The 24,975-nt window shown below is 45.3% G+C and overlaps 1 protein-coding gene across 1 annotated transcript in view; it reads left to right on the top strand.

The window, feature by feature from the left end:
- The window catches only part of RYR3 (ryanodine receptor 3), a 355,591-nt gene that overhangs the window by 239,032 nt on the left and 91,584 nt on the right, over nt 1–24,975 (top strand). Inside the window, 12 exon segments of the mRNA XM_059372112.1 lie at nt 399–519; nt 5,833–6,002; nt 8,569–8,789; nt 11,139–11,229; nt 12,830–12,970; nt 14,199–14,362; nt 16,592–16,670; nt 20,344–20,433; nt 21,409–21,555; nt 21,742–21,804; nt 22,925–23,000; nt 23,127–23,250. Coding sequence (XP_059228095.1) covers nt 399–519; nt 5,833–6,002; nt 8,569–8,789; nt 11,139–11,229; nt 12,830–12,970; nt 14,199–14,362; nt 16,592–16,670; nt 20,344–20,433; nt 21,409–21,555; nt 21,742–21,804; nt 22,925–23,000; nt 23,127–23,250 — 1,487 coding nt within the window.

Here is a 24,975-nt window from a genome sequence, read left to right as displayed (position 1 = left end):
CATTTCTCCATTTCACTGAATTCTGAAGTCGAGAATTGTGGCCACAGGGTCAACACTTCCATCGTGGCCACGGAGGGCTCCCGGGATTGCAGTGGCACTGAGAGGCCCCAGCAGCCCCCTACCACTTTACTGCAGAGACTTGATTCCCATAACTGCCTGACCATTGTCATCACAGCACAGGAGTCAGATGACCAACTTGGTCAGAGTTACTCCCTCATAGCATATTGTGGGAAGTCCAGAGAAAGCTCCCTTTTGCCCCCTGACCATAAGCATCTGTGGCAGGGAAGTACAGAAGTACACCCAGCCTTAAGAACAATGTTGCTGCCAGAGGTTTGGATGTGGGGTGGGGAAGGGATGTGGGAATCCCCTTAATCTCATTCTCCAATCCTGCATTGCAGCTTATCCAGACAGGAAAGGGAGAAGCCATCCGGATCAGGTCAATCCTGCGCTCCCTGGTCCCCACTGAGGACCTGGTTGGCATCATCAGCATCCCCTTGAAGCTGCCGTCCCTAAACAAAGGTAAGAGAAGCAGCTGAAGGCTGAGTCCTGCTGTCTCCCAGGGGGCCACTCACTCAGGGGCAGGACTGTCTACCGGATCCATGGTTTGTCTGTCCTTCCAAGCTCCTACTTGTGGGGCAGGCAGCACTGGGGAAGGTCTTGCTCTTTTTCTGGAAGTGAGGAGTTCTCTCCTCCTGGCTCCAACTGGCTGCTCTCTCCTCTGCTTCCCTGTGTCCGAGGTTCCTGCACCCTACATCCGGTGGACAGGGCCATTATAGACCTCACGGTCATCTGAATGCACTAACCCTCTGGAAGGAGGCTGATGGAATGGGACAATGAAAGCCCTCACCTCAGTCCTCCTCCTCCTTTGCCTCAGTGTCCCCAGATTGTGCAGCCAGGTAAGGCCGCAGATAGATAGGACCTAACGTAGGCTCCCTTCTGCCACGGTCCCATGGACCTCCTTGCCATGGGTAGAAAGAGTTTTTCCTCATTGCTACTTGGATGCAACCATCAGTGTCAGCTTTCCCAAACTTACACTTTCTGAAAAGCATTCTGTTTCTCCAGTTCCCTCCATCTGCTCTCCAAGCAATTTCTTCCTGGCAGTTGGAGGAATTGAAAAGATAACATGACTCTCATGGTTATGGTGTTTCCCAAACCGGTGTTCCAAGGGAACATTTTTTATAAAAAAAAAATACTAATTCGTGTATGTGTTAAGAAGTTTGGAGTCAAATAAGTTTGGGGAATGCTTTGGAGTGTATCACATTTTTTCCAGCTTTATTGAGATACAATTAATACATAACATGTAAGTTTAAGGTGTACAATGCAATGGTTTTATACATATATTTATGTATGTGTGTATATATATTTTGCAAATGTTTACCACAATAAATTTAATTAACACATCCTTGACCTTGCATAACTGTCTTTTCTGTTGTTGATATATTGAGAACATTTAATCTCCTTCACAGAAACTTTCAAGGATATGATACGGTACTGTTTACTGTGGTCACTATGTTGTACATTAGATCCCCAAATTACTCATCTTTTAATCAAAAGTTTGTGCCCTTTGACCAGCATCTGCCCATTTCTCCCACCTCCCCTCACCCTTGGTAACCATCAGTTTACTCTATGTTTCTATATAATTTCCGTGTTTTGAGATCATACATGTGATTGAGACCATACAGTATTGGTCTTTCTCTGACTAACTTCACTTAGCATAATGTTCGCAAGGTCCATCCATATTATTGCAAATGGCAAGATTTCCTTCTCTGTTATGGCTGAATAATATTCCTGTGTGTGTGTGTGTGTGTGTGTGTGTGTGTGTGTGTGTTCATTCACAATTTTTCATCCATCCACCCATCAACGGACACTCAGACTGTTGCCGTGTCCGCTACTGTGAATAGTATTGCAGTGAGCATATGGTTGCGGGTATCTCTTAGAGATGGTGATTTCGTTTCCTTTGAGTATATACTCAGAAGTGGAATTGCTGGATCATGTGGCAGTTCTGTTTTTTTATTTTGTTGAGGAATCGTCGTACTGTTTTCCATAGCACCTGCGCCAATTTATGTTCCTACCAACAGAGCACATAGGTTCCCTTTTCTCCACATCCTTGCCAGCATCTGCTCTTCCTTGTCTTTTTGATAATAGCCATTCTGACAGGTGTAAGGTGGTATCTCACTGACTTGTATTTCTTGAGGCTGAGTGATGTGAGCATCTCTTCCTGTGTCTGTTGGCCATCTGGATGTCTTCTTTGGGAAAATGTCTATTTATGTCTTCTGCACATTTTTAATTGGATTATTTGGCATCTTTTGCTTTTGAGTTGTATGAGTTCCTCATATATTTTGGACATTAACTCCTTGTCATATACATGGTTAGCAAATATTTTCTCCCATTCTGTAGGTTTGGGGATAACCTATTGGGCTGTTGAGCTTGGATGTCAAAGATCTCCTCAGTTTGGGGAACTTCTCAACTATACTTAAATAAGCTTTCTACTTTCTCCTCTCTTCTCCTCGTGGGACTCCAGTGATGTTGTTTCTCTTAATGCTGTCCCATAAATCGCATAGGCTTTCTTCATTCCTTTTCATTCTTTTTTTTTTTCTTTTTGTTCCTCTTACTGGATAATGTCAAATGATCTTTCCTTGAGCTCCCTGATTCTTCTGCTTGGTCCAGTGTGCTGCTGAAGTGCTCTGAACAATAAATTCTTCATTCAGTCATTGTATTCTTCAGTTGCAAAATTTGTATCTGTTTTTTTTTTTTTTATGTGTTCTGCTTCATTTTCTTCTTGTATTTTCCTGATTTCATTTCATTGTTTTTCTATGTTGTAGCTCTCTGAGCATCTTGAGAATAATTATTTTGAATTCTTTGTCAAGTAGTTCATGTATCTCCATTTCTTTGGGGTCAGTGACTAGAAGGTTACTGTCTTCTCTTTGTGGTGTCCTGTTTCCTTTCTTCTATGTGATACCTACAGCCTCACATAGCCACTTGCACACTGGAAGAAGCAGTCACCTCTTCCAGACTTAAAGGACCGACTTTGGTAAGGAAAGACCTTCATCCTCGGGTGGCAAGGGTGGGTGGTGGGTGGCGCATATTAGAGCATGCTGTGAGCCCAAATACAGTGGGACAGGGCACCAAGTACGGGGCTGGGTATTGGCTTTGGGTATGGGGGCAGACATCTGATGTTTTAGCAACTCAGGCTACTGGGGTCCACCACATTGACAATTATGTGGTCCTTGGCAAGCACTGTGGGAATCCTCAGTAGCTGCAAGGGCTGCTGGAGTCCTCAGCAGTAAGTCCACATCTCACAACTAGGAACAAGGTCAGGCAGTGGTGGTAGCTGGAGCTGGTGGTGTGTACCCACTCCACTGCAGGGACCAGCCACCGGTACCTGTGTAGTGGCGTTGGCCAAGTGCAGGCACACGTGGAGTGACAGGAGCCAGGGCCAGAAGCAAGGATCAGGGCAAACTCTATGGGTTCACTAGCACCCTGGCTATTGGCATGCATACCTGTGGCCGTAGGGTCTTACACGAGTGCACCGCAGTGGATGCCAATGACAAGACCCAGGCCAGAGGGAGGGAAGTTCATAGTTGCAGGTGCTAGTGACAAAATGAGCACAGCAGTGTGGCCACTGACCCGAGACAAGGCCAGGGCTAGGCCCACAAGCAGTTGTGGGACCCTGCATGTCATCGTGCATGCCCACGGCTGCAGGATCCCACCCTGAGTGTGTGCATGGCAAGAGAAGCCAGTGATGAAGTCTTCCCAAGGGCTCATAGTGCCAGGTAGCAGCCACAACGGTCTCGCTGACATCTTGAACTCACACAGCTGCAGAGCCCAGGACTCCTTGCCAGTGCAGATCCTGGGGTCCGGCAGTGAGGGAGATGGGAGTGGGAAGAGACCCAGGGGGCTAGACATCTGCAAACACAAAACCTGAGAATCTGCCAGGGTTTCATGGTGGCTATGCCGGCTGTTGGTTTCTTCCATGGCGAGAGCTGCTGGGGCCCTCTGCAGAGCAGATCACTGAAAGCCACAGTGGCTCCCCTGCATAGCTGGAATGGATAGCCATTGCCTCTCTTTCTTGTCCTGAGACATCTCCACTTCACTGGTCTCCAGGCGGGGTGAACCTGAAGGGCGTCCTTTATGTGGTGCCCTGAAAGGCTAGAGGAGGTGATTGTTCACCCCATTCTCCTTTCCCAGTGAAGAGAACTCTTTATAGCTGAGGAGTTCCTGCTTGGTTGGCACTGAACGGGGATGAGGCCAGCGAAAGGCATCCTTACCTTTTTTTGCAGTTTTCTTGGGGGTTTTGTTCCAATGTGTTGTTCAAGTTTCTCATGTAGACTCCTGGCCTCTCCCAGGGCTGTTTTTGTTCCTGGATAGCTATCTAATTATCCATCTTTGTGGGAGACAAAGGCTGAGATCTCCTACTCCTCGATCTTGGTGACGCCATTCTCAAAAATAACACGTTTATCATGATGAACATTGAGACTATAGAGCCTTTGAAAAATCATATGATAAAGCAAATGTTGAACTTAGTATTTCCCAAACTTCTGAGCATAAAACATTTTACAGAAAGAGTGTTTCTCAGGAGCGTCTGGGTGGCTGAGTCAGTTGAGTGTCCCAACTCTTGATTCATATCTCAAGTCTTAATTTTAGACTTGTGAGTTCGAGCCCCGCATTGGGACCTACTGAAAATAAATGGATGAACAAACAAATGAATGAAAAAAAAAATAAATTAAACCAAAGTAATGTTCCCTAGAACACAAGGTGGGTGTGAGATGAATTCAGCTGTTGCTGTTCAGATCTGGCTCCCCCTGGTGTCCAGGAGAGAAGAGGCAAGCAGCTTCCTTTCAGGAGGATCCCTTCCTTTCTTGCTTTCTTCTTAGGCCAGAGCCCTCCCCTGCCCAATCCCTGGGCTGAATGGGGCTCCGGGCTGGAGAGCACTGAACCTTCATGGCTCTCAGGGTGACTTCTGAAGTATAGTATGTAAATATGCTCTTTCTTAGCTTGATCGCGTAGGGGCTCTTTTCCCTCATTTTTGATGTTAACATAACATTAGGAGGTAGACTGTTTTTCTTTTGTCCTCTTTCAAACTCCTGTCGTTATTGTCCAAGTCAAGCAGTTTTTGTTTTCTTCATGGTATTCCTCACTTCATCTTTGAACTTTTTTGATCAAAATAAGATTAGAATTACTGGATGAGCTGTTCTCAGTTTCACCTATATCAGGTGATAGTTTCCAAATACGAAGAGGGTAGTTCCTCAGTTTTGCACTATTTATGATGTGATGGCTACAGACAAGACACACTCTTAAATTTCATCTACCTTACTTTCTCCCTTCCTTTCTTGTGTCTTCAGTCAACAAAGCAAAAACCCAAGCTCTGTTTCCCAGCATTTGCCCATTTCTGTGGCGTAAGTCCTTTCACCATGGTCCATTGTACGCTATCAATATGTGTCCCTGAGCCATGGAGTTGGAAAGAGAATGCACATGGCACACTATTGTATTATATTTCCAACATGCAAATAAAATAGATGGAAATGACCTCAAGAGTATAGTTTATAGTAAGACCTTTAGGAGGTGAAAAGTTTTGATTATTTGTCACCTTCCTAAATATAATTGACTTAATTGGAAATTTTAGTTTTTAATAGTGAGTATGTCTAACAGCTGGCTCAAAAAAATTCCGGAAATGTAAACAACCAGCTTTCCCAAGGAAGTATCAGCTGGTTCCAGCACAATATCGTATTCCTATTGCTTGTTAGGATAACAAGGCATAGACAGACATGCTCTGTGTTGCCTTTGAGACTGTGGAGATAGAAGAGGGGATGTGACATTCTCTGTGTCTTTCAGATGGGTCCATCAGCGAGCCAGATATGGCAGCTAACTTCTGCCCTGACCACAAGGCACCCATGGTGCTTTTCTTGGATCGTGTTTATGGCATCAAGGATCAAACATTTCTGCTTCACTTGCTGGAGGTTGGATTTTTACCCGACTTAAGAGCCTCTGCCTCTCTAGATACAGTAAGTAGCTAAAATAAGAAAACAGTATTTTTCCCATCATTGTACATTGGTGACATTGGATTTCAAAATGAATGTTTTCTGTCTACTCATTGATTACATGTTAGCAGGCTGTTTTAAAGGGTGAGAAAAGAGAGGAACCAAGAAATGGAAGATCTTAATTTGTTGTGCCAGGGACTTAAATGTAGGTAAACTTGACCTCAAATGTTCAATCCAGGTTCCTCTGTTACAAGTTTCTCAGCCTTGGCAGTATCAGTTGTGGGGGCACATCCTGGGCATTGTAAGATAGTTAGCACCATCCCTGGCCTCTGCCCACTAGATATCAGTAGCACCACCTATAAAACCAATTCTAGATCTCATCAAATGTCCCCTGAGGACAGTATCTTCCTCAGTTGAGAACCAGGGTTTATTGCTTATGAAAAAGGCTGATTGGCAAAATTAGAGGCTGGAAATACTTCTCCCACTCTCCTTCCTCAAGTTTTATGCACTGATCACCGGGAAAGATAGTCTCCAAGTCAAGCAGTTTTGGAGTGTTGGACATGACAAGGTCAAGACCAGAAGTTAAGGGCAAACTCAAGTTTGAAAATCAAGGGTGAAGAATCCAGCATCCACAGACATCAAGACAGGAGGCCCCAAGTGTTATAAACGAAAGATGCATGATGCCCCAAGTCAGGAACAGGGCACCAGGAGGGCTGAGTCTAAAGAGAAAAGAATAATTCAACCTGCATGAGTCTAAAAACATATTGCCAGTGTAAGGTTGCTTTTATTTTATTTTATTTTTTAAAGATTTTATTTATTTGACAGACAGAGATCACAAGTAGGCAGAGAGGCAGGCATAGAGAAAGGGGAGGCAGGCTCCCCACCGAGCAGAGAGTCAGATGCGGGGCTCAATCCCAGGACCCTGGGATCATGACCTGAGCCAAAGGCAGAGGCTTTAACCCACTGAGCCACCAGGCACCCCATAAGGTTGCTTTTAAAGAGCCAGAAGAAGCAGGTCTTCTTAATCAGTAGTAAAGTCTCTCAAAAGCTCCCCCTAGCGTCTAACAGAGATAACAGTCAGCTCTGTGGTGGGTGATCAGCTAGAAGGTACCTTAACTAGGATGGATTCCACCTGCATGGGTTACTCACAAATGTATGGGGTCACCCAGCAGTGAGAAAGCTATACAAGCCCCAATCTGAATGGGAGCACCATTCCTATCTGTGGCACGGGGATAAGAAACGACATATCCATGAAAGTGTCAGGGGCATATGGTCCTTTTGGAAAATTAAAACAATGCTTCCACAGCTATTTTTGTTTTGAGTTTTTCTATAAATTCCTTGATTTAAAAAACAGTAATTGTTATAACTTGTGAGACATTCTCAAGGTTCCTGATCTGATCATTCGATTTTTTTTAATAGAGCAAATAAATGGCAAATGCTGTGCTACCATTTGGTGTTCCAGTCACAAGCTTGTTTAAGCACCATCTGCAGCTCAAGAAGTTAAACATGCAGTTCCTTGGTACATGTATTCTCTTTGGAAAACTTTTAAGCCACTGGAATCAAAGCTCTGTCCTTCCCCATTGTGACAACTCTGTCAAAATGATAAATGTGAAAGATGTGTTATTTCTTTCAGTCTGATTACTGAATCTTCCCAAAGACAGACTTTTGATTATTAATAGGAATACCCAGAAATGTGTACAGCTCGAAACAGTTTATCACTTTATGGGTTATATAAAATGTGTTATAGATCTAACAGCTGTGATCATCGTAGGACATGATAGGAAAAGATTTCATCTTTGTGGATGTCAAGGTTTCTTTCGAAGTTCTTCAGTTTTCCAAGATGGTAGCTGAGAATGCTTTGACTAAGTGTCACTAAGTGAGCATTCCTTGTATCTGGCCTGTCTAAATGAATGAGAAAGGACACTGTGAGTGAAGATTACAGCAGAGTTTTAAAGGGGGTCCCAAGTTTCTATTCCGTGTACCCTTTTCCCAGGTAAAGTTAGGTTCCCTTTAGTGACCTCTACCTCATGCCATTCATCACCTTGTGAATGGCTCACAAAGCTTATAATTTAAGTGATGGGGGTCAGATCTCCACTTTCTGTCACTAAAGCTGTCACAAAAGCAGTGGTTTGATGGCTTGCTTGGCCAGTAACCACTTACTAATCTCAAAATCACAAGAGTACAACTATTGAGTCTCCATAGATGAGAAAAGAGAGCTCAAACAGAGTAATAATACAGTAGCTTGCAGCTGGCCTTTGCAAATGTGGTAGGTTAGACTGGTCATCCGCTGATGTTAATAGGTTTTAGGATCCATCTTCAAGGGAAACAGATGGTTGTGAAATGAGTAAGGGCCAGCCAGCCTTTGCATTCCTTCTGTTTGTTTTTATTTTTAACCTGACTTTGTATTTTCTCATTGAAAATGCCAAAGAGAAGTGGGTCTGCTGACAAGGTAGGAAGTTGTTCACACTGTGGCTTTGAGACGCTGTTGTGAGTAAGCTGTCCCACCTGCTAGATGGGAGCTCCGAACTCCAGGTAAGCTTTGCTCAGTCTTTCCCAGGAGATTAACCAGTGTCCCAATCCCCTTTCCCAGGTTTCCCTGAGCACCACAGAGGCTGCGCTTGCCCTAAATAGGTACTTATGTTCTGCCGTGCTCCCACTCCTCACAAGATGCGCCCCGCTCTTTGCCGGAACGGAGCACTACACATCTCTCGTCGATTCTACACTGCAGACCATATACCGGCTTTCCAAGGGACGTTCCCTCACCAAAGCTCAGAGGGACACCATAGAAGAATGTTTGCTCGCCATTTGCAAGTAAGTGTACCCCCACCCAAGTTTTTCACCTGCCTGGATGCTTCCCTGTCCACTGCATTTAATTGTGTAATTGAAAAACTGGCGAATCCAGTCTGAGGAAGCTTCCAGGCCTTAGCCATACTCCTACCACTTTCTCAGTCATCTCCTCGAAGGATATGCTCTGTCCCTCCCCACCCATTGCCACCAGCTTTCTGATCCCCTCTCCCTTGAGTTCATCTCTCACTGTGGAGAAATGGGGGATGCAGCTCAGGCTCTTGCCCTGAGGCTCCATGGACCAGAAGATGAGACTGTCTTTTAGGCAAGTATTCAGTGTTCAGATGAAGAGCTCTTGTTTTGGTTCTTACGATAGAGCCAGAAGCAAGTTTTTCCTCCACAGCTTCTTCCTTACCCATCTGTGAATGGAATTCAGGAAGTCTTGAGCTGAACATACTTCTAAATTATATGTGTGTGTATAGGCTCTTTTCTGGGCAGAGAACTTGGAGGTGCTACTGGGTTTTTAAAAGGTTTGGCAGTCTACAACTAAAAGCTAAATCAATGTTGCTTATCTCGCCTTTCTCTTAGAGTTTACTTGCATCAACTACCAAGGCTGTGAGCTCTTTGATAATTTGAGAAATTGTTCTCTAATTAGCTGCTGCGTTTGCCTGTTTAAGTTTTTTCTGAAGACAGAGTCTTAACCTAAAGACATGATTCCACTAGTGAGGATTTCAGGATAAGTAGCTCAGAAGGCCTCAATTCTCTTCTGATCACACCAGTAGGTGGCCTCAGATTCCACCTACGTACTGGTCAGGTCCAGCTTTATCCTTTGCAAAGTCGAAGGGAAACCTGGCCCTTAGAGATGGCTATAAAATCCACTGCTCCTTCTTTCTTTTATATTCTTTGTACATAATGATTACATTTTGAGTGTGCACAGGCCCTACAACCTCTCGTCACCCAGTGATGAGACTTTACCTTAGATATCTCAGTTTATTAACCACACATTTCCTCTTTCTATGTTTTAACTATACAGTTTACCCTTGAGTAACACAGGTTTGAATGGTGCGGGTCCACTGGTATGTGGATTTTTTTTTTTTCAATAAATACAGTACTCTAACTGTATTTTCTCTTCCTTATGATTTTTGTTAATATTTTTCTCTAGCTTCCTTTATTATAAGAACACTGTGTATGATACATGTAATAGAAAATGGGTGTTATATGGAGTATTATGCCTCCATCGGAAAGGATGAATACCCAACTTTTGGAGCAACATGGACGGGACTGAAAGAGATTATGCTGAGTGAAATAAGTCAAGCAGAGAGAGTCAATTATCATATGGTTTCACTTACTTGTGGAGCATAACAAATAGCATGGAGGACATGGGGAGTTTGAGAGGAGAAGGGAGTTGGGGTAAATTGGAAGGGGAGGTGAACCATGAGAGATTATGGACTCTGAAAAACAATCTGAGGGTTTTGAAGGGGCAGGGGGGTGGGAGGTCGGGGTACCAGGTGGTGGACATTATAGTGGGCACGGATTGCATGAAGCACTGCGTGTGGTGAAAAAAATCATGAATACTGTTATGCTGAAAATAAATAAAAAATAAAATTTAAAAAATTAAACAGAAAGAAAAGAAAATGGTTGTTAATTGTTTACATTACTGGTGAGGCTTCCAGTCACCAGTGGACTATTAGTAAAGTTTTGGAGAGAGTCAAAAGTTATACATGCATTTTTTTTTAAAGATTTATTTATTTGAGAGGGAGAGTTGGTGGGGGAGCACTAAGGTATAGAGAGAATCTCAAGCAGACTCCCACTGAGCACAGAGTCCGACAGGGAGCTCAATCTCATGACCCTGAGATCATGACCTGATCCAAAATTGAGTTGGACACTTAACCAATGGTGCCACCCAGGCACCCTGGAAAGTTATACATGGATTTTTGGCTGAGTGGGGCAGGGGTCAGCACTCCTAACTGCCATGTTGTTCAAGGGTCAACTGTACTCACTTTTTTTTTAAGATTTTATTTATTTATTCGACAGAGATCACAAGTAGGCAGAGAGGCAGGCAGAGAGGTGGGGGGAAGCAGGCTCCCTGCTGAGCAGAGAGCCCAGTGAGGGGCTCTGTTCCAGGACCCTGAGATCATGCCCTGAGCTGAAGGCAGTGGCTTTAACCCACTGAGCCACCCTGGTGCCCCCTATACTCCCTTTATAAAGTGTGTTATCATTGCTGTGATTTACCCAAGATCTTACTTTAGGAACTAAGTATTCAGTGGCTTAGCTCTGGTGTATGGTTATGGATGAGTGTTTCTTTTTTCATTCTTCCTTCCTTCCTTTATTATCATTTTTTTAACTTGATCTCTCTGTTTTTATTTCACACTGCAGTCATTTGAGGCCTTCCATGTTACAGCAGCTCCTGCGACGTCTGGTTTTTGATGTGCCACAGCTCAACGAGTACTGCAAAATGCCCCTTAAGGTGAACCTCCTCCCTTTAACAGAAACACTGTCCATGGCATGGAGACTTGCCTTGCAAAATGTGAGGTCTTCACAACTGGGGGAGCAAAAGACACATTAAATGGCTGTGACTTTCTTAAGCTGAGGGCTAGCAAGATACAACCCACCCTATCAAACCCCTTCTTGTCTGGGTTGCAGAGAGTAAATCATTAACTGCTCCAATGTTCTTTAATTGCTTTCCACTGACTAAATGTTAGTCAGTTAGTTAGCAGAAATTAATGAGGGGGACTTGGATTTTTGCACTTTGTACCTTAATTAGGTTTCCAGAATATCTTCAATGTCAGAGCTTTGAAGACTTGGTGATTATTCATTCAAGTATAGATCCTAAGAACTTATAGAACTCATCCATACTGTCCAGTGCCTTCTTTCTTCCTCTATAATAACAGTCCCTCTTTTTTGTTTTTTACTCTTGTCCCTGCTTTCCCTTTACTAATGGAACATACAGTCAAAGAGCTATCTGTTGTCTCCTTGATGATTTTCTCATTAATTACAAGAGTTTTATCACCAGCACAGGGAGCATCTGGGTCTGAGTGGGAGTGCACCACAGTCAGCTGCCCACCCAAGAGAACCATGTTTTTTATATTTTACCTAAGAGGCACCTGCTGTATTTGCATGTTCATTGTGTCAGCCGTGGTCAGCCACATCTGAAAATTCTGCCACCTGGTGACTTATCAGAACTTTTCCTTCTTCTCAGAAATAGTCTAAGCAAGGATTTCAAGATGCGCTTTACTGGGATAAACAGAATGCCCAGAATCCTTTAGTTCCATACTCTGTCTCCGTGCCCAGCAGAAAACAGCTTGTGTATTGTCAGAGATTCCACTGCCCTCCAAGGGCTTGTTCTCTCGAATCTTAATCCCAGTAATTGTTTTAGCTGAAAACCATGGTTTTCACAGTTCAACTTGGCATTGCTTCCTCAGCAGGCCTGTACAGTCAGCTGGATTCTGGCTCCTGAGCAAGCAGCATCAATAGCATTCAGTGAGCTCACCTTTATGTCTTAGACCAACGGGACTTTTCTTAGAGGATGTGGATCCCACCTGCTGGGATGGGAACATTGGCGCTGTACTTCTGCCCTCTGCTGGCCACGTGTGGAACTCTGGTAACAGGGCCGAGCCGTCAGAAGCCTCAAGAGAAAAGAAAAGCAAGGAAAGCCATGGGCAGAAATCAATGTAGAGAAAATATTCAGACCCACCATATGCTCCCATCATTCCCATAGCAGCATCACTGAGAATCTTCTAGATTTATAAACAAATGTCTCAGAAGGCGTTCTTCCCACCTTCAAGTGCCTGGAAGGTTTTTTCTCGTTGGAAGTAGAAACAGTTTCTCTCCATTTTCCAACTGCGAGGAGGCACAAGAATTAGAGGCAGATTCAGCTCAGGCTAGAGCTCATCAGGCAGGAAAGCGGCCCATTCCCAGTAGTGTCCAGGGGCCTCTCTGTAGCTCACGCAGCTGGTTCAGCCAACTCTCATGTTGGCTGTTTGCTATTCTGTTCTTCCCTGCATGGTGCGGACGCCTGTGGAACTTCTCTGCCCCACTCACTGGTACAATCCTGTTCAACCTCCCAGCTTCTGACGAATCACTATGAACAGTGCTGGAAGTATTACTGTCTGCCTTCAGGATGGGGGAGCTACGGGCTAGCTGTGGAAGAAGAATTGCACCTGACGGAGAAGCTCTTCTGGGGGATTTTCGACTCCCTTTCCCATAAGGTAGTGGCAGTACTTCCCAAACAAAGAGGGGGGCCTTGATAACCAGGGAATAATCAATGCCTATGCATAACGATAGCTAATATTATCAGCCTTTGCCACCTGCTAGGGACAGTGCCAATTACTCCATAAGCATATTACACCATCCTTACCTCCCCATGTTCTGGAACAGGAACTCTGCTAATCGTCATTTCACAGGTGAGGAAAAGTCTCAGAACAGTTGATGTTGCCAGACTCACAAGGCTGATACATGGGAGAAGGACTCCCAGAGTAAATTAGAAAAATATGTCCTAGGTTCAGTCTTGACTTACATGCCGCCCCACTCCTCTCCTTCTGACATTGTGTGGCCCTGTTAGCCCTGTTAGCCAGCCTCTACCAAGTTCAGGTATAGAGGAGAAACCCTAACAACTGCTGCAAGGTTGAGACATGGGATTTTTCAGAAGACCGCATGCCATTCTGGGGAAGGTTCTTCACAGCTACTTGTTTGAGGGGGAAGTTGAGTGAAAATGGCAGGCCTCTGAATCCCAAGCCTCTGCAGAGTCTGAGCAAAGTAAGTTCAGACTCTCACACTTGCCTCCACTCCCCTTAACCCAGGTTATTTAGATTTCTGAGGTCATCGACTTTAAAGGTGGAAAAGAGTCGGTCTGGAGCATGTGTATAGCTGCAGTTGCTGTTCGCCTGCACTTAAACTTTCTTCATTCCAGTTCTTTTGGTCTAGTATGAGTAGATCAGAAGCTGCTCCTCACCCCATGTTATTTGAAATTTCTTCTGGGCCCCATTCAAGAGACAGTGGATGCGATACTGAGCTTCTGCTGGTGATACCAACGTAAGACCCATATCAGCTCGTGAGGGGACTTGCAGAGGTGCTTCTGCCCAATCCAGTCACAGGTTGGGTCAGTTTCTATAACCATCTATAGCAGACAAGTTTATAGACCACTCCAACCCTTAGATACACTTGCGATTAACTATTTGGGAGATAACAATTTAAACCTCAATTTAAGGTTTTTCAACTTAAAGCAATGATGACTTGAGGGCTTTGCAGGTCACGTTTCATCCTGCAAGGATCACTCAGTTTCCCCCAGAAAGTATCCAAGGATTTACACATTCCCCATTTTGGTTAACTGGGCAAGTGCAAGCGTGTTAATTTTTTTCAGCTGATTGTTGAATGGTTCTGCGTGGGTAGCTCTGGTTCTCATCTCTGTACTAACATGGCCTTTGTCTTTCTTCACAGAAGTATGACCCAGACCTTTTCCGAATGGCCCTTCCTTGTCTCAGTGCTATAGCGGGGGCCCTGCCACCAGATTATTTAGACACCAGAATCTCAGCCACGTTGGAGAAGCAGATTTCAGTGGATGCGGATGGCAACTTTGACCCCAAACCCATCAACACCATGAAGTGAGTCCAGAATCCTCTCTTAGCTGGTCCTTTATCTTGTGCAGTGGCCAGTGTTTCTCTTTCAGAAGGTGGCAAGAAATGTAAACTTTCCTTCCTTCCCTCCAGCCAACACTGCTGATCATTTCCCTTAACACCACAAGTCACATCACACACTGGATTTTGTCCTCAACTCCTGAAGGTCTCATCCATCCATATCTGATTATATACTGTATTATTATGTTCTGGGCTTTCTTTTGGGGGGTGGTTTATTTATTACAAGAGATGAATGTTCTCCACAAGTAAATGTCGCCTGAGGCACTGCAAGACTTGCCCTGACAAATGATGCAATTAATTTATTAATGAGTTTTTTGACAAAATCTTCATTCTTTGTGAATTAGACCTCTATTGTTCTAATAGCATCGTACATCAAAACAACTCTATAAATAACACTCAGCTGAATTCCAGTAAGACCTCGGGGTATGAGTACAGAACAACATGGGGTCCTTATTTGAAAGACTGGACCCACTCTTTGCCATGCTGGAATTTTGCTGGAATTTTGGAATAACCTTATAATAATGTCTTTTCCTCCCTCCTTCTGGTTCTCCAGCATTCCTCCCTGGTAATGGCTAGGCCACAAATAAAATATTGGGCAACATAGACTCAATTTTGCCTTGTTACAGTTTTTTCCTGGTTATGACAATGTATTGCAGGTCATGCAGTCTTCATCTCTATTTTTTTTTTTTTTAGATTTTATTTATTTGAGAGAGAGAGAATGAGAGATCACAAGAGCAGGGAGAGTCAGAAGGAGAAGGAGACTTCCCACTGAGCAGGGAGCCCAATGTGGGACTCGATTCCGGGACTCCAGGATCATGACCTGAGCCGAAGGCAGTCACTTAACCAACTGAGCCACGCAGGCGCCCTCTAGTGCATTTTAAATGAAGAACTCTAAAAATGCTTTAGGTAGAGCAGGGAAAGCAAGACCTGCTGTATGAGCCCCTAGGACTTGTGTTTTGTGGCAACAGTTCTCATATGACAGGCATCATAGGAGCCATTCTTAGAGACTATCACCTTTGATAATGTATAAAATTCATCTTTGGTAAGTCCACATTCCATCAGCTAGAACCTTGAGCTGAGGGGATGGAGGGAAACAGAATTGAACCTACCATAAAGAAGAGGTAAGGGGCATAGCAAATCACCAGGCTAGGGCCCAAGAGAAGGCAGACGTTGACTTTGGAGAACTTCACCTTGTGCAAATGTAAATGTGCTGGAGGATAACAGATGGTATTAGTAACCTGGATGCCTTCATAAACACTAGAGTAGCTGTTTGCTAATGATGTTCATGGTTCCACGTTATTTTGAGAGTTCCGATTTCTTCACATATACCTCTGGCACCAGTATGGTTCTTTGAGTAATATGAGTGACCAGAGCTATAAGTTAAGCAGAGAATCACCTTATTGCAAGGATTCAGTGACTTAGTATCAAAACCTAACGAAAAGCTGACTAACCAGGCCTCAGGAAGGACAGGAAACAAGGCAGAGTGACCAAATGAAGAACCTTCCAGTAGGATCTCCATTGGATGAATCAGCTGGAAGAGTTTGCTGCCTTAGTCTCAGACATCTCAAGATTCAGATTCCGATGCCAGGGACAGTGAGTCTGATTGGCCTAGTCGTATGCCCGTTCTTGGTGACTATTCATGTAAGACTCTGTGCAATGTAAGACTTGTTTCTCAAAGGAACAGATGTCTGCCCTCCGAACCACATTCTAATATTTAAACATGAGTCATTGCATCCAAAAATGTTGACGACCGCCACTATTTTGTAATATCTGCTCTTCTACCTATGCCTTTCTGGCATTCCCAGATTGGAGTGATGGGGTGAAAGGCAGGGTCTTTGGATAAAGGGATTCTCCCTGTCTCACCTGAACTGGTATGGCCCAGGAGCCAGGGTGGGTCTCTGGAAGCCAAGGGCACGTGGAGCAGCTGGAAGGAGGTAACCTGTGCAGCCGAGCTCCTGCAGGGACGTCCTCTGATGAGATAGGGTGTGTATGTGTGTGGCCCAGCATGGACATGCCATCCTTCCACACAGAAGTTCTCTGATGGAATCCAACTTCGGCTTTGGAGCAGCAATCCAGCCTCTGACTGGGGATTGCTGGTGCTGGCTGTCTTCACCATACATCCAGCTCAATTGCTTGGGGAGGTCGTAACGCGGTGGTTTTTTTTTTTGTTTTTTTGTTTTTTTCCTCATTTCACAGTTTCTCCTTGCCTGAAAAATGGGAATACATCGTCACCAAGTATGCGGAGCATTCACATGATAAATGGGCCTGTGACAAGGTAGGGATTATCATCCAACTGACAATTGTCGGGGGGGGGGGGGGAACAGCCCAACAACATTAAAGGGTCCAATTCTGGAAATCTGCCTGATTTGTCTCAGTGATGGACTGGCTGTGCCAAGAGCATTCATTATTACTGAGCAGCAATTTCCCAGGGTTGGTGGAGGTTAGAGAAATAGGCAGCAGCAAGGGCTAGTATTGCTTTTTGTACTTCTTAAGAAAATGATTGATTCCGGGAGCGTTAACTCCTTTCTAAACATTGCATTTTCTGGGGTTTGCTCCAAGCACATGCTTGCGTGGTTTTGACGTCAACGCGTAATGCAGGGCAGGAAGCTTTCATTATTTTTTTTCTTGGAATGTACCCTTGGAAAAGCGGAAATAAAACTGAAGCCTTGCCCTCGCATTCTGCCAGCAGACTGAATTTTATTCTAGGGATGATACACTATCTTCCCATGGCGGGCATCGGTAGAATTTCTAGACACTCCCTTATTAATCAGCTTGTCCATCTGGTGTTTAAAATTCCTCACCACATGAGGTCAGGCTGCTTAATGAGTTTAATTGCTCTGTCAGCCCTTTAATGCTGGCAGGCGAAGTGGGAGGCCTGTGCCAAAGCCATCCAGGATTCCTGTGGGCAGCCAGGGAAGAATTGGGGCCATTGCTCAGCTGCGGCTTCCGGTGCAGAACTAGGAAGCCAGGTCCTCTATGAAGCCACAGAAAACCACCTCAGAGCCGTGTGCCCTGGAGCGAAGAAACCTTGATCCGCTGGCTCAGCCTCTGTATTGATCTGGGGTCTGCCTTTATTCTTTGATCAGTTTCTGTTTGGGACTGATGATAACAACAAGCCTTATTAACTGTAGAATGAGCTCGTGCCTCATGATTCTAGAACAGGGCTTGGCACACTTCTTCTGTAAAGGGCCAGATAGTAAACATTTTAGGCTTTGTGGGCTGGGCGGTCTCTGATACAACCACCCATCTCTGCTGTTGCCACGCAACAGTAGTCGGAGGGGACACACAAGAGTGTGCTTGTGTCCCCAAAAAAACTAATTCTACAACAGTGCTTGGCTGAAAGGCAAGCCAGTTTGCTCTAGTTTGCTGACCCCTGCTCTCGAAGGATCAGTACCCCATTTGGCCAGCCTAGGGATCAGGGGAAAGGGACACCTCCATGAATTGATAGCAACAGCCAGTCTCTCACTAAGCCATGTGGATTTTACCTCCTTAGTCCCTCTCACATTTGTGTAGGTCTCTATCTCTGCCATGGCTCTAGTCCAGGCTACAGTCATCCTTGGCCCAGATGCTGGTGATAACATCCTAACCAGTCTGCCCACGTGCATTTTGTCTGTTCTGTTCTTTACGCTGTTGGCAAGTACTAGTTTCAGTATGCAGATTGAGTCCTATTCTACCACTGTTTCCCAGCCCAGTCCTTCTCCTTGTTAAAATCCTTCAATAGCTTCAGACCATTTTTAATACAAAGGCCAAAATCTTAAACGTGGCTTGACAGCAGACACTATCTCATCTGGCCTCTGCTGCCCTCTCCAGCCCCATCCCTCCTTCTGCCCTCTGCCCTCTGCCCTCCACCCTCCAGCCACATCCCCTTCTTTTAGTATCTCTGTCTGTTCCTCTTTGTCTCCGTCTCACACACACACACACACTCCCACACACTCCCCATGAGCCCCTTCTCACCCTGAACCAGGTCCCCATCTGCATCCACACATGCCAACGCCAGTCACCAGTTCATCCTTCAACTACCCATCTCAGTGTGAATTCCTAACATACCCCTTTCCCAGATTTCCCAGATGTAGGCCTTCTTAGCCTCCTACCCATTTCCTTCATAGTGTTTTCATAGCACTTTAATATATTTATAAGAATTACACAGTGATGCCAGTTATCAACTGTGCCTCTCCTGATGTGGTATGTGGTCAGTCTCTCTCCCTCTCCCACTAGACCGTAAGCTCCACATTTATAAGGGAACATGTTTGTTCACCATTGTCTAGTGGGTATTGACTATCTAGCAAAGGAAAGAGTATTCTCCCCTGCCCGCAAGAGCCTCACAGTCTGGTGGAGTGAACAGATGAAGCCAGTCATCATACAGGTTGTTTAGCTCAGCAGTGGTCAGGAGCACCGGGTTAGAGCACATAACCTGTAAGAGGAGTCCCTAAGTCAATAGTAAGGGTCCAGGAATGCTTTCATGAGTTGGTGACATCTGTACTGTATGCGGAGGGATGGGTCGTTATCCAGGCCCAGGGAAACAAATGTACTGCAGTCCGTGGGAGCAGCAGATGCAAGCAGAGACGAGAGAGAGAGAAAGAGGGAGAGAGAGAGAGAGAGATTGTGTGTGCCTGGTGGCCTTGGAGAAGCATAGTTCAATGTGGTGGGATCACAGAGTAGAGCAGAGGAAGAAGGGTGAGAAATGAGTCTAGAAAGTCAGCAAGATCTCATGATAGCTTTAGAAGCTGTGGAGTTTGGGTTTTACCATTATGACAGCTGGGAGTCAGAAAATCTTAACGCAGCAGAGTGCCCTGATCCGGGTGATTTTAAGAATCTCACCTGAGTGTCGCATAGAAAATGGAGTCCACGGAGAGATGGCGAGACTGGAGGCAGGGAGACCATGTGGAGGCTGTTATGGTAATCCAGGTGAGAGCTGATGGTGGCCAGAGCTGAAACACTGGCCCAGAAACTAGGGAGAGGCAGGCAAATGAAGGGGTCTGGGAAGTTGAACACATGTGAGAGGGTGCAGAGAAGGAAGATTGCCACATGTCTGGCTTGGAAAGTGAGCGTACGCTGGTGCCATTTCCCGAAATGCAGGGAGACTAAGATGGGGCCCCCCAAGAAGAGTGAAATGCCAGGTTCTGCTTCAGGCATGTGAGGAGGTAACTGTGGCATCCAAGCCGAGCTTAAATAAGTTTGGAAATTAGGGAAGACATCTGGGCTGGAATACTGATTTGAAATTAGTCCACCTGTAGACCATGGGCCTGGATTTCATCTACCAGGGAGAATGTGCTCTGGAGAAGGAACAGAAGCTTGAGAAAGAGACATGTTAATAAGCGTTTAGAGGCGGAGATTGAGAAAAACCAGCCAGGAGACTTTGGGCTGTGAGGTTATGGCCAGTGGGGGCTCTAACTTACCTCTGTATCCACAATGCCCGGGACAGAGTCTGGCACCTACTATAGCAGGCATTCCACTGATGTTTGTTGAATGGATTTTGAAACTCTTAAACTCCCATGACTTCAAGGGACATGCATTGCTACAGTTCCGCTCTAGGGTGGGCGGGCACACAGTGCTAATCAAGTCGGCCCCCTCCAGGCAGTGGGCAACAGGACCAGTCCCCTTTGGTCTTTGGCCTTGACTTCCATCCTTTGCCTGTAATCATGACATGCTGGTGACCTGAGAAGCATTGTTCTCAGGTCTTTTGAAACCTCCTTCTGTCTGAAACACAAGCGAGTAAGCAGTGAGGACAGCCGCTGAAACAAGAAGAAATAAAGGAGCAGAGTTCACAATTTAGGGGGCAGAGAGCTTTATAGCCTGAAAGGATCAATTAGACACTTTGGGGGGGAATTTCCAAGCTCTTGTCACATCCCATTATTCCGTTTGTTCAGTGAAAATAGAAGCTGGGATTTGGGTCACACAGCAGGGCTCTTTGGATGCCAAGGATATTTGAACTGAGAACATTTCTACAGAGTCAGAATGGATGGAAATATGGAATTTCCCTGGACGAAAATGTGAAGACCCATCCACTGATCAGGCCTTTCAAGACATTAACGGAAAAGGTAAGAAACTGGATTCTGGTAACACTGAGTGGCCGTGCTGATTTTCCTTCCTTGGGAATTCCTTCAGATGGTCAGAGGAGTTCTGGGCAAATTCACTCTCCAGTTGAAGTAAACTGCTCAGGAGCTCACCAGTGGGCAAGAGCCCACGACCAGTTTCCAAGAGCCCCACCTCATGTTCAGTTCTTTGGCTCTGAGCACCCATCAGATGGAGAAGCACTGTTCGGCACTTGGAGGCTGAGCCAAAGCACATTCGTAGTTCATTTGCAAAAGGACTAGGAAGGGCTTTTGTTTGACTGTCGATGTGAGGGACTTAGGGCTAGGAGAGCACTGAATTGCTGGAGAAAGTCCAGATAGAAATGACTCCCAGTCACGACAGACAAAGGGAGTAGAGAGAAGAGGCTATAGGGAAATATGGAGAGGTCTTTTGGGTTTTTTGTTGTTATTATTGAGAAATTTGGTTCAACACAACTCCAAATTCCAATCTAGGGATCAGTAAGAGTTCTTTGTAAGCCGTCAGCTTTGTGCCGTGTGTAAAGCATGACTTATGTATCATTGTATGGATACTGGCCATCTGCAAAACTGTGTATAGCTCAAGAGAATTCTAAATCTAAAAAATTCTACTTTCAAAGCTCAGAGGAGAGCCTTGTGCTGATCACTTCCACAAGTCCCATCTTAAACAGCTACTAGAACCTGAGGGGTCACTCTCCTATTCTTGTTCCTCTTTCTCCACAAACTAGGTAATGTCTGGTACATTCCCTCTAAAGGCAGGAAGTATAGGATCTCATACTTGAAAACATCAGAAAGACTGATGATGACGTTTTCAGGGGAGATTCTGCGGAGGGCGTCTTGACCTAAGGACAGGAGGCTGGAGCCCACTGCACCCCCTTCTACCATGGGGGCCAACTTTGCAGGGAGTCAGGCCAGTCAGAGTGTAGGGGTGTGCCTCAAATCTCTTCTGCTCGGATTTTCTTCCAGGAGAAGGAAATTTACCGCTGGCCCGCCCGGGAGTCCCTGAAAACCATGCTGGCTGTGGGCTGGTCTGTGGAGAGGACCAAAGAGGGAGAGGCCGTGGTTCAACAGCGGGAAAACGAGAAACTTCGGAGCGTGTCTCAGGCCAGCCAGGTATGACCGCATGCCCGGGGCCAACAATGGGCCAGTCTTAGAACCCCCAGAGAACTGGTCCCAAGGACCACCAACGATGAACCCTGAGGGTCTTCTGGGAATACATCTTCAGCAGCTGAAGTCAGGATTCTGATAAGAATGAGGAAAACCATGGCCAACCCAGCAATTCTGTCTTTGCTTCTCTAGGGCAACAGCTACAGCCCTGCTCCCCTGGACCTCTCTAACGTGGTGCTCTCCAGGGAGCTTCAGGTCAGTGTTGGTTCCTGCAGGACAGCATATCTTGCTTTCCCAAATCCCTGGAGTGCAAGGGCATATTATCCTTCAAAGAGTTTTTTCAAGAAGGGGGTGAGCGGGGAAAGAATGCCTTGAACATAGCACCACTAAAGTATCAGCCTGGAAGGCAGCCACACTGGGCCAGAGCCATGGGGCAAGTCTCAGCAGAGTAAGGCAGTTCTCTAAGAAGGCCAGGCTTTGCCCTTCTTCTAGGGACATCATAATAGGTAACGCCTCAGTAAAAGGAGGACACAGCAAATTACTCTATCAACACACAGAGCTAACAACTAGGAGAAAAATCTTATAAGGGCTGGGAGAAAAGCAGTGGAAAGGCCCATAGGTGGGGGCACTTTCCTTGTCCCAGCAGGTGCCACCAGCCATAGGGACACTTGTGTGTCCCATGATGGATTCACTCAGGGGCCCCTGGTGGTGCAGGATTTAGGGGCAGATAACCTAGAGGATGAAATTGAAAGTCCTGAGGTGCCTTGTCCCCCTCCCCTCCCCTCCCAGGCACATTGGTTGCCAAAACAGGCTACAGCCTGGGCCAGTTACTCCTCAGCCCATCAGACCAAGCCTTTGGACCTTAGAGAAAGTTTTCTTTCCAACATACTCCCTTCATCCCAGGTCACTGTAAAGATGAGTTCTCTTTGAGAAATCTTTGCAGCCATTTTTCTCCAAGATGTGATTTTTAGTCTGCTCAGCTCAAGGCTTTTGGGGATTCTAGACTGTAGCTTGACTCCTGCTAGCATCTCGCTGTCTCAGGTCAAGAATAAAGTCCTGAACTCCTGTGGCAAAGGAAGTGCTGCCAGAATGCAGTTTTAGACGGAAATGTGTGTTTCTCAGAAGTACATCAAACTGCCAGGCTAATAACTTACCAGGGAAGGACAGAATTAGGAACTGTTTTCTGTGTGTATGGAAAAATATGAAACTAATGAGATGTATAAGCAGACTTATTAATGATGGGAGACACTCAGCAGTGTGCTGTGAGCATTTGGTGGTGCTTTGTTCCCAAGGCTGCTTGAAACAGGCTGGCCAATAGGAACACACTTTTCTTCCTTGCTGTCTCTCTGACCGTCATCTCCTTCGTGGGACACAGGGAATGGTGGAGGTCGTGGCTGAAAACTATCACAACATCTGGGCCAAGAAGAAGAAGCTGGAACTGGAGAGCAAAGGTGAGTCAAGTTCTCAAGTTCTCGGTGCACCCTGCAGGAGGTGAGCTGGGGACAGGTTTGTTTTCTGGGGAGGGGATGCAAAGGAAGAGCCAAATATGTTGTCCCCTCTCACTTTCCGGAGCTCAGGTGGTGGCAGTCACCCTCTGTTGGTACCATATGATACCCTGACAGCCAAGGAGAAGTTCAGGGACCGAGAGAAGGCACAGGACCTGTTTAAATTCCTCCAAGTGAACGGCATCGTGGTTTCTAGGTAAGTCCTCTTCTGGGTGATGTGAGCAAAGTGGGGGTGGGCTTGTGGGCGTGGTCTCTCCCTCTCTAGGTATTTACTCACCTGACGCAAAGCCCACGAGAGGAAGGGTAGCAATTAGTATTTTGAAATGAGAAAACTTTGATTTGGGAGCATGAAGCTGTCTTTTCTGGCCTAAGCAGGACCAGTCAATATCCATTTTTAAAAACTTGTTATAGCAAAGAAATCATGACAAATGATACATATACACCTTAAACATTTAATTTTAAATTGAAACCTAAAAATACACATTCATTCACAAATCTTGTGCTATAGGCCCTGAGACCTTCTCTTTGCTGTTTGATCGACTGGTGTTATAAGCTATATCCATAGCGCATCCTCAAAGCTCTGGGACTCAGGCTTTACAGAACAGTGAGGATTACAGCACATACACAACGATAGAAGTATAGTATTCTTCTAGGGTTTTTCTTTACTTTCTTTTTTTTTTTTTTTTTCAACTTCCTCCCCTATCTTTTACAGTTATCTCCTCAGAGCTAATTCAGAAACCGTGTATTTGGAAGCAGTTTCCGGACTTTGTAAAATATGCAACTTAGCTCTCACAGAACCAGTGGTCCTCTTCACACTCTTGTTGTTTTATACGCTATTTAATTACATAATAACAATAGTATACCTAACTGACATAAGCAGTGTTTGAATGAAGAGAACTGATTCTTTGGAAGGAGCAACTCCAGTCCATCAGGATTCCTGAGACCTTTTATCTCAGACTTAGGTCTGTCAGAATTATCTAGAGGAGGGTTATCAGTGAGTGTGGCCTTAGCTGCTTAAGTCTTAAAGGTAGAACCTGTTTCCATGCTGGTCTGATGACGGTAGTGGGCTGTGCTCCATGGGTCATGCTTGCTGAGTCCCTTGAAGGGTGAAACACAAGTCAGTGTTCCTATTCTGATAGAGCCATTCCCCCTAAAAGAAATATTTGCTGAGCCAGCTGCTGTTTCTTCTTTCAGTGTCCTACAGAATTTTGTCACTGAATGGCAAAAAATAAATTAATTAAAAAATAAATAAAAATCTATTTATCTATTGTAGCCCATATGAAAAAATAACAAAACTTATTTGCCATATTGTCAAGCAGGAAAGGTCAGACAGCAGGAGACTGCCTCTGGGGAAGCATTTGAGAAATACTCCCTTGGTCATTTTAATCCTGGTCTTAACACCCAGGGGAATGTGTACTGTGATATGCTGATAAATAACTTGCTCACAGAAATGAAAAATTCCTCTTTCCCACAACTAAAAAAGAACTCAAGGAGATGAGAGGGAAAGGGAAAAGATCATTGAATTCAGCAAACATATCCTAGTAGCTATAATGACCTTGTGCCAGACCCCACGGAGGGCGCTTGGGTGTGCAGACGAGGAAGCAAGAGCCCATCAGGGAGGAGAACTCATTTCCCACCACCCACCTCTTGAACTGTTCCATCCTCAGCTTCTCCATCTCTCCATGGCAGCCCATTCTTCCTGATGCTCAAGCCAAAACCTTTGCTCTTTTCCCCTGACCCATATCCAATCCTTCAGGAAATCCTGATGGTTCTGCCTTTTTTTTTTTAATTTTTTTTTTAAGATTTTATTTATTTATTTGACAGAAATCACAAGTAGGCAGAGAGGCAGGCAGAGAGAGAGGAGGAAGAAGGCCCCCTGCTGGGCAGAGAGCCCGATGCGATGCAGGGCCTCCATCCCAGG

The sequence above is a fragment of the Mustela nigripes genome, chromosome 13 (genome assembly GCF_022355385.1).
Source record: "Mustela nigripes isolate SB6536 chromosome 13, MUSNIG.SB6536, whole genome shotgun sequence".
NCBI lineage: Eukaryota > Metazoa > Chordata > Mammalia > Carnivora > Mustelidae > Mustela > Mustela nigripes.
Note: the sequence above shows the minus strand (reverse complement) of the source record. Positions and strands in the feature narration are given on the sequence as shown.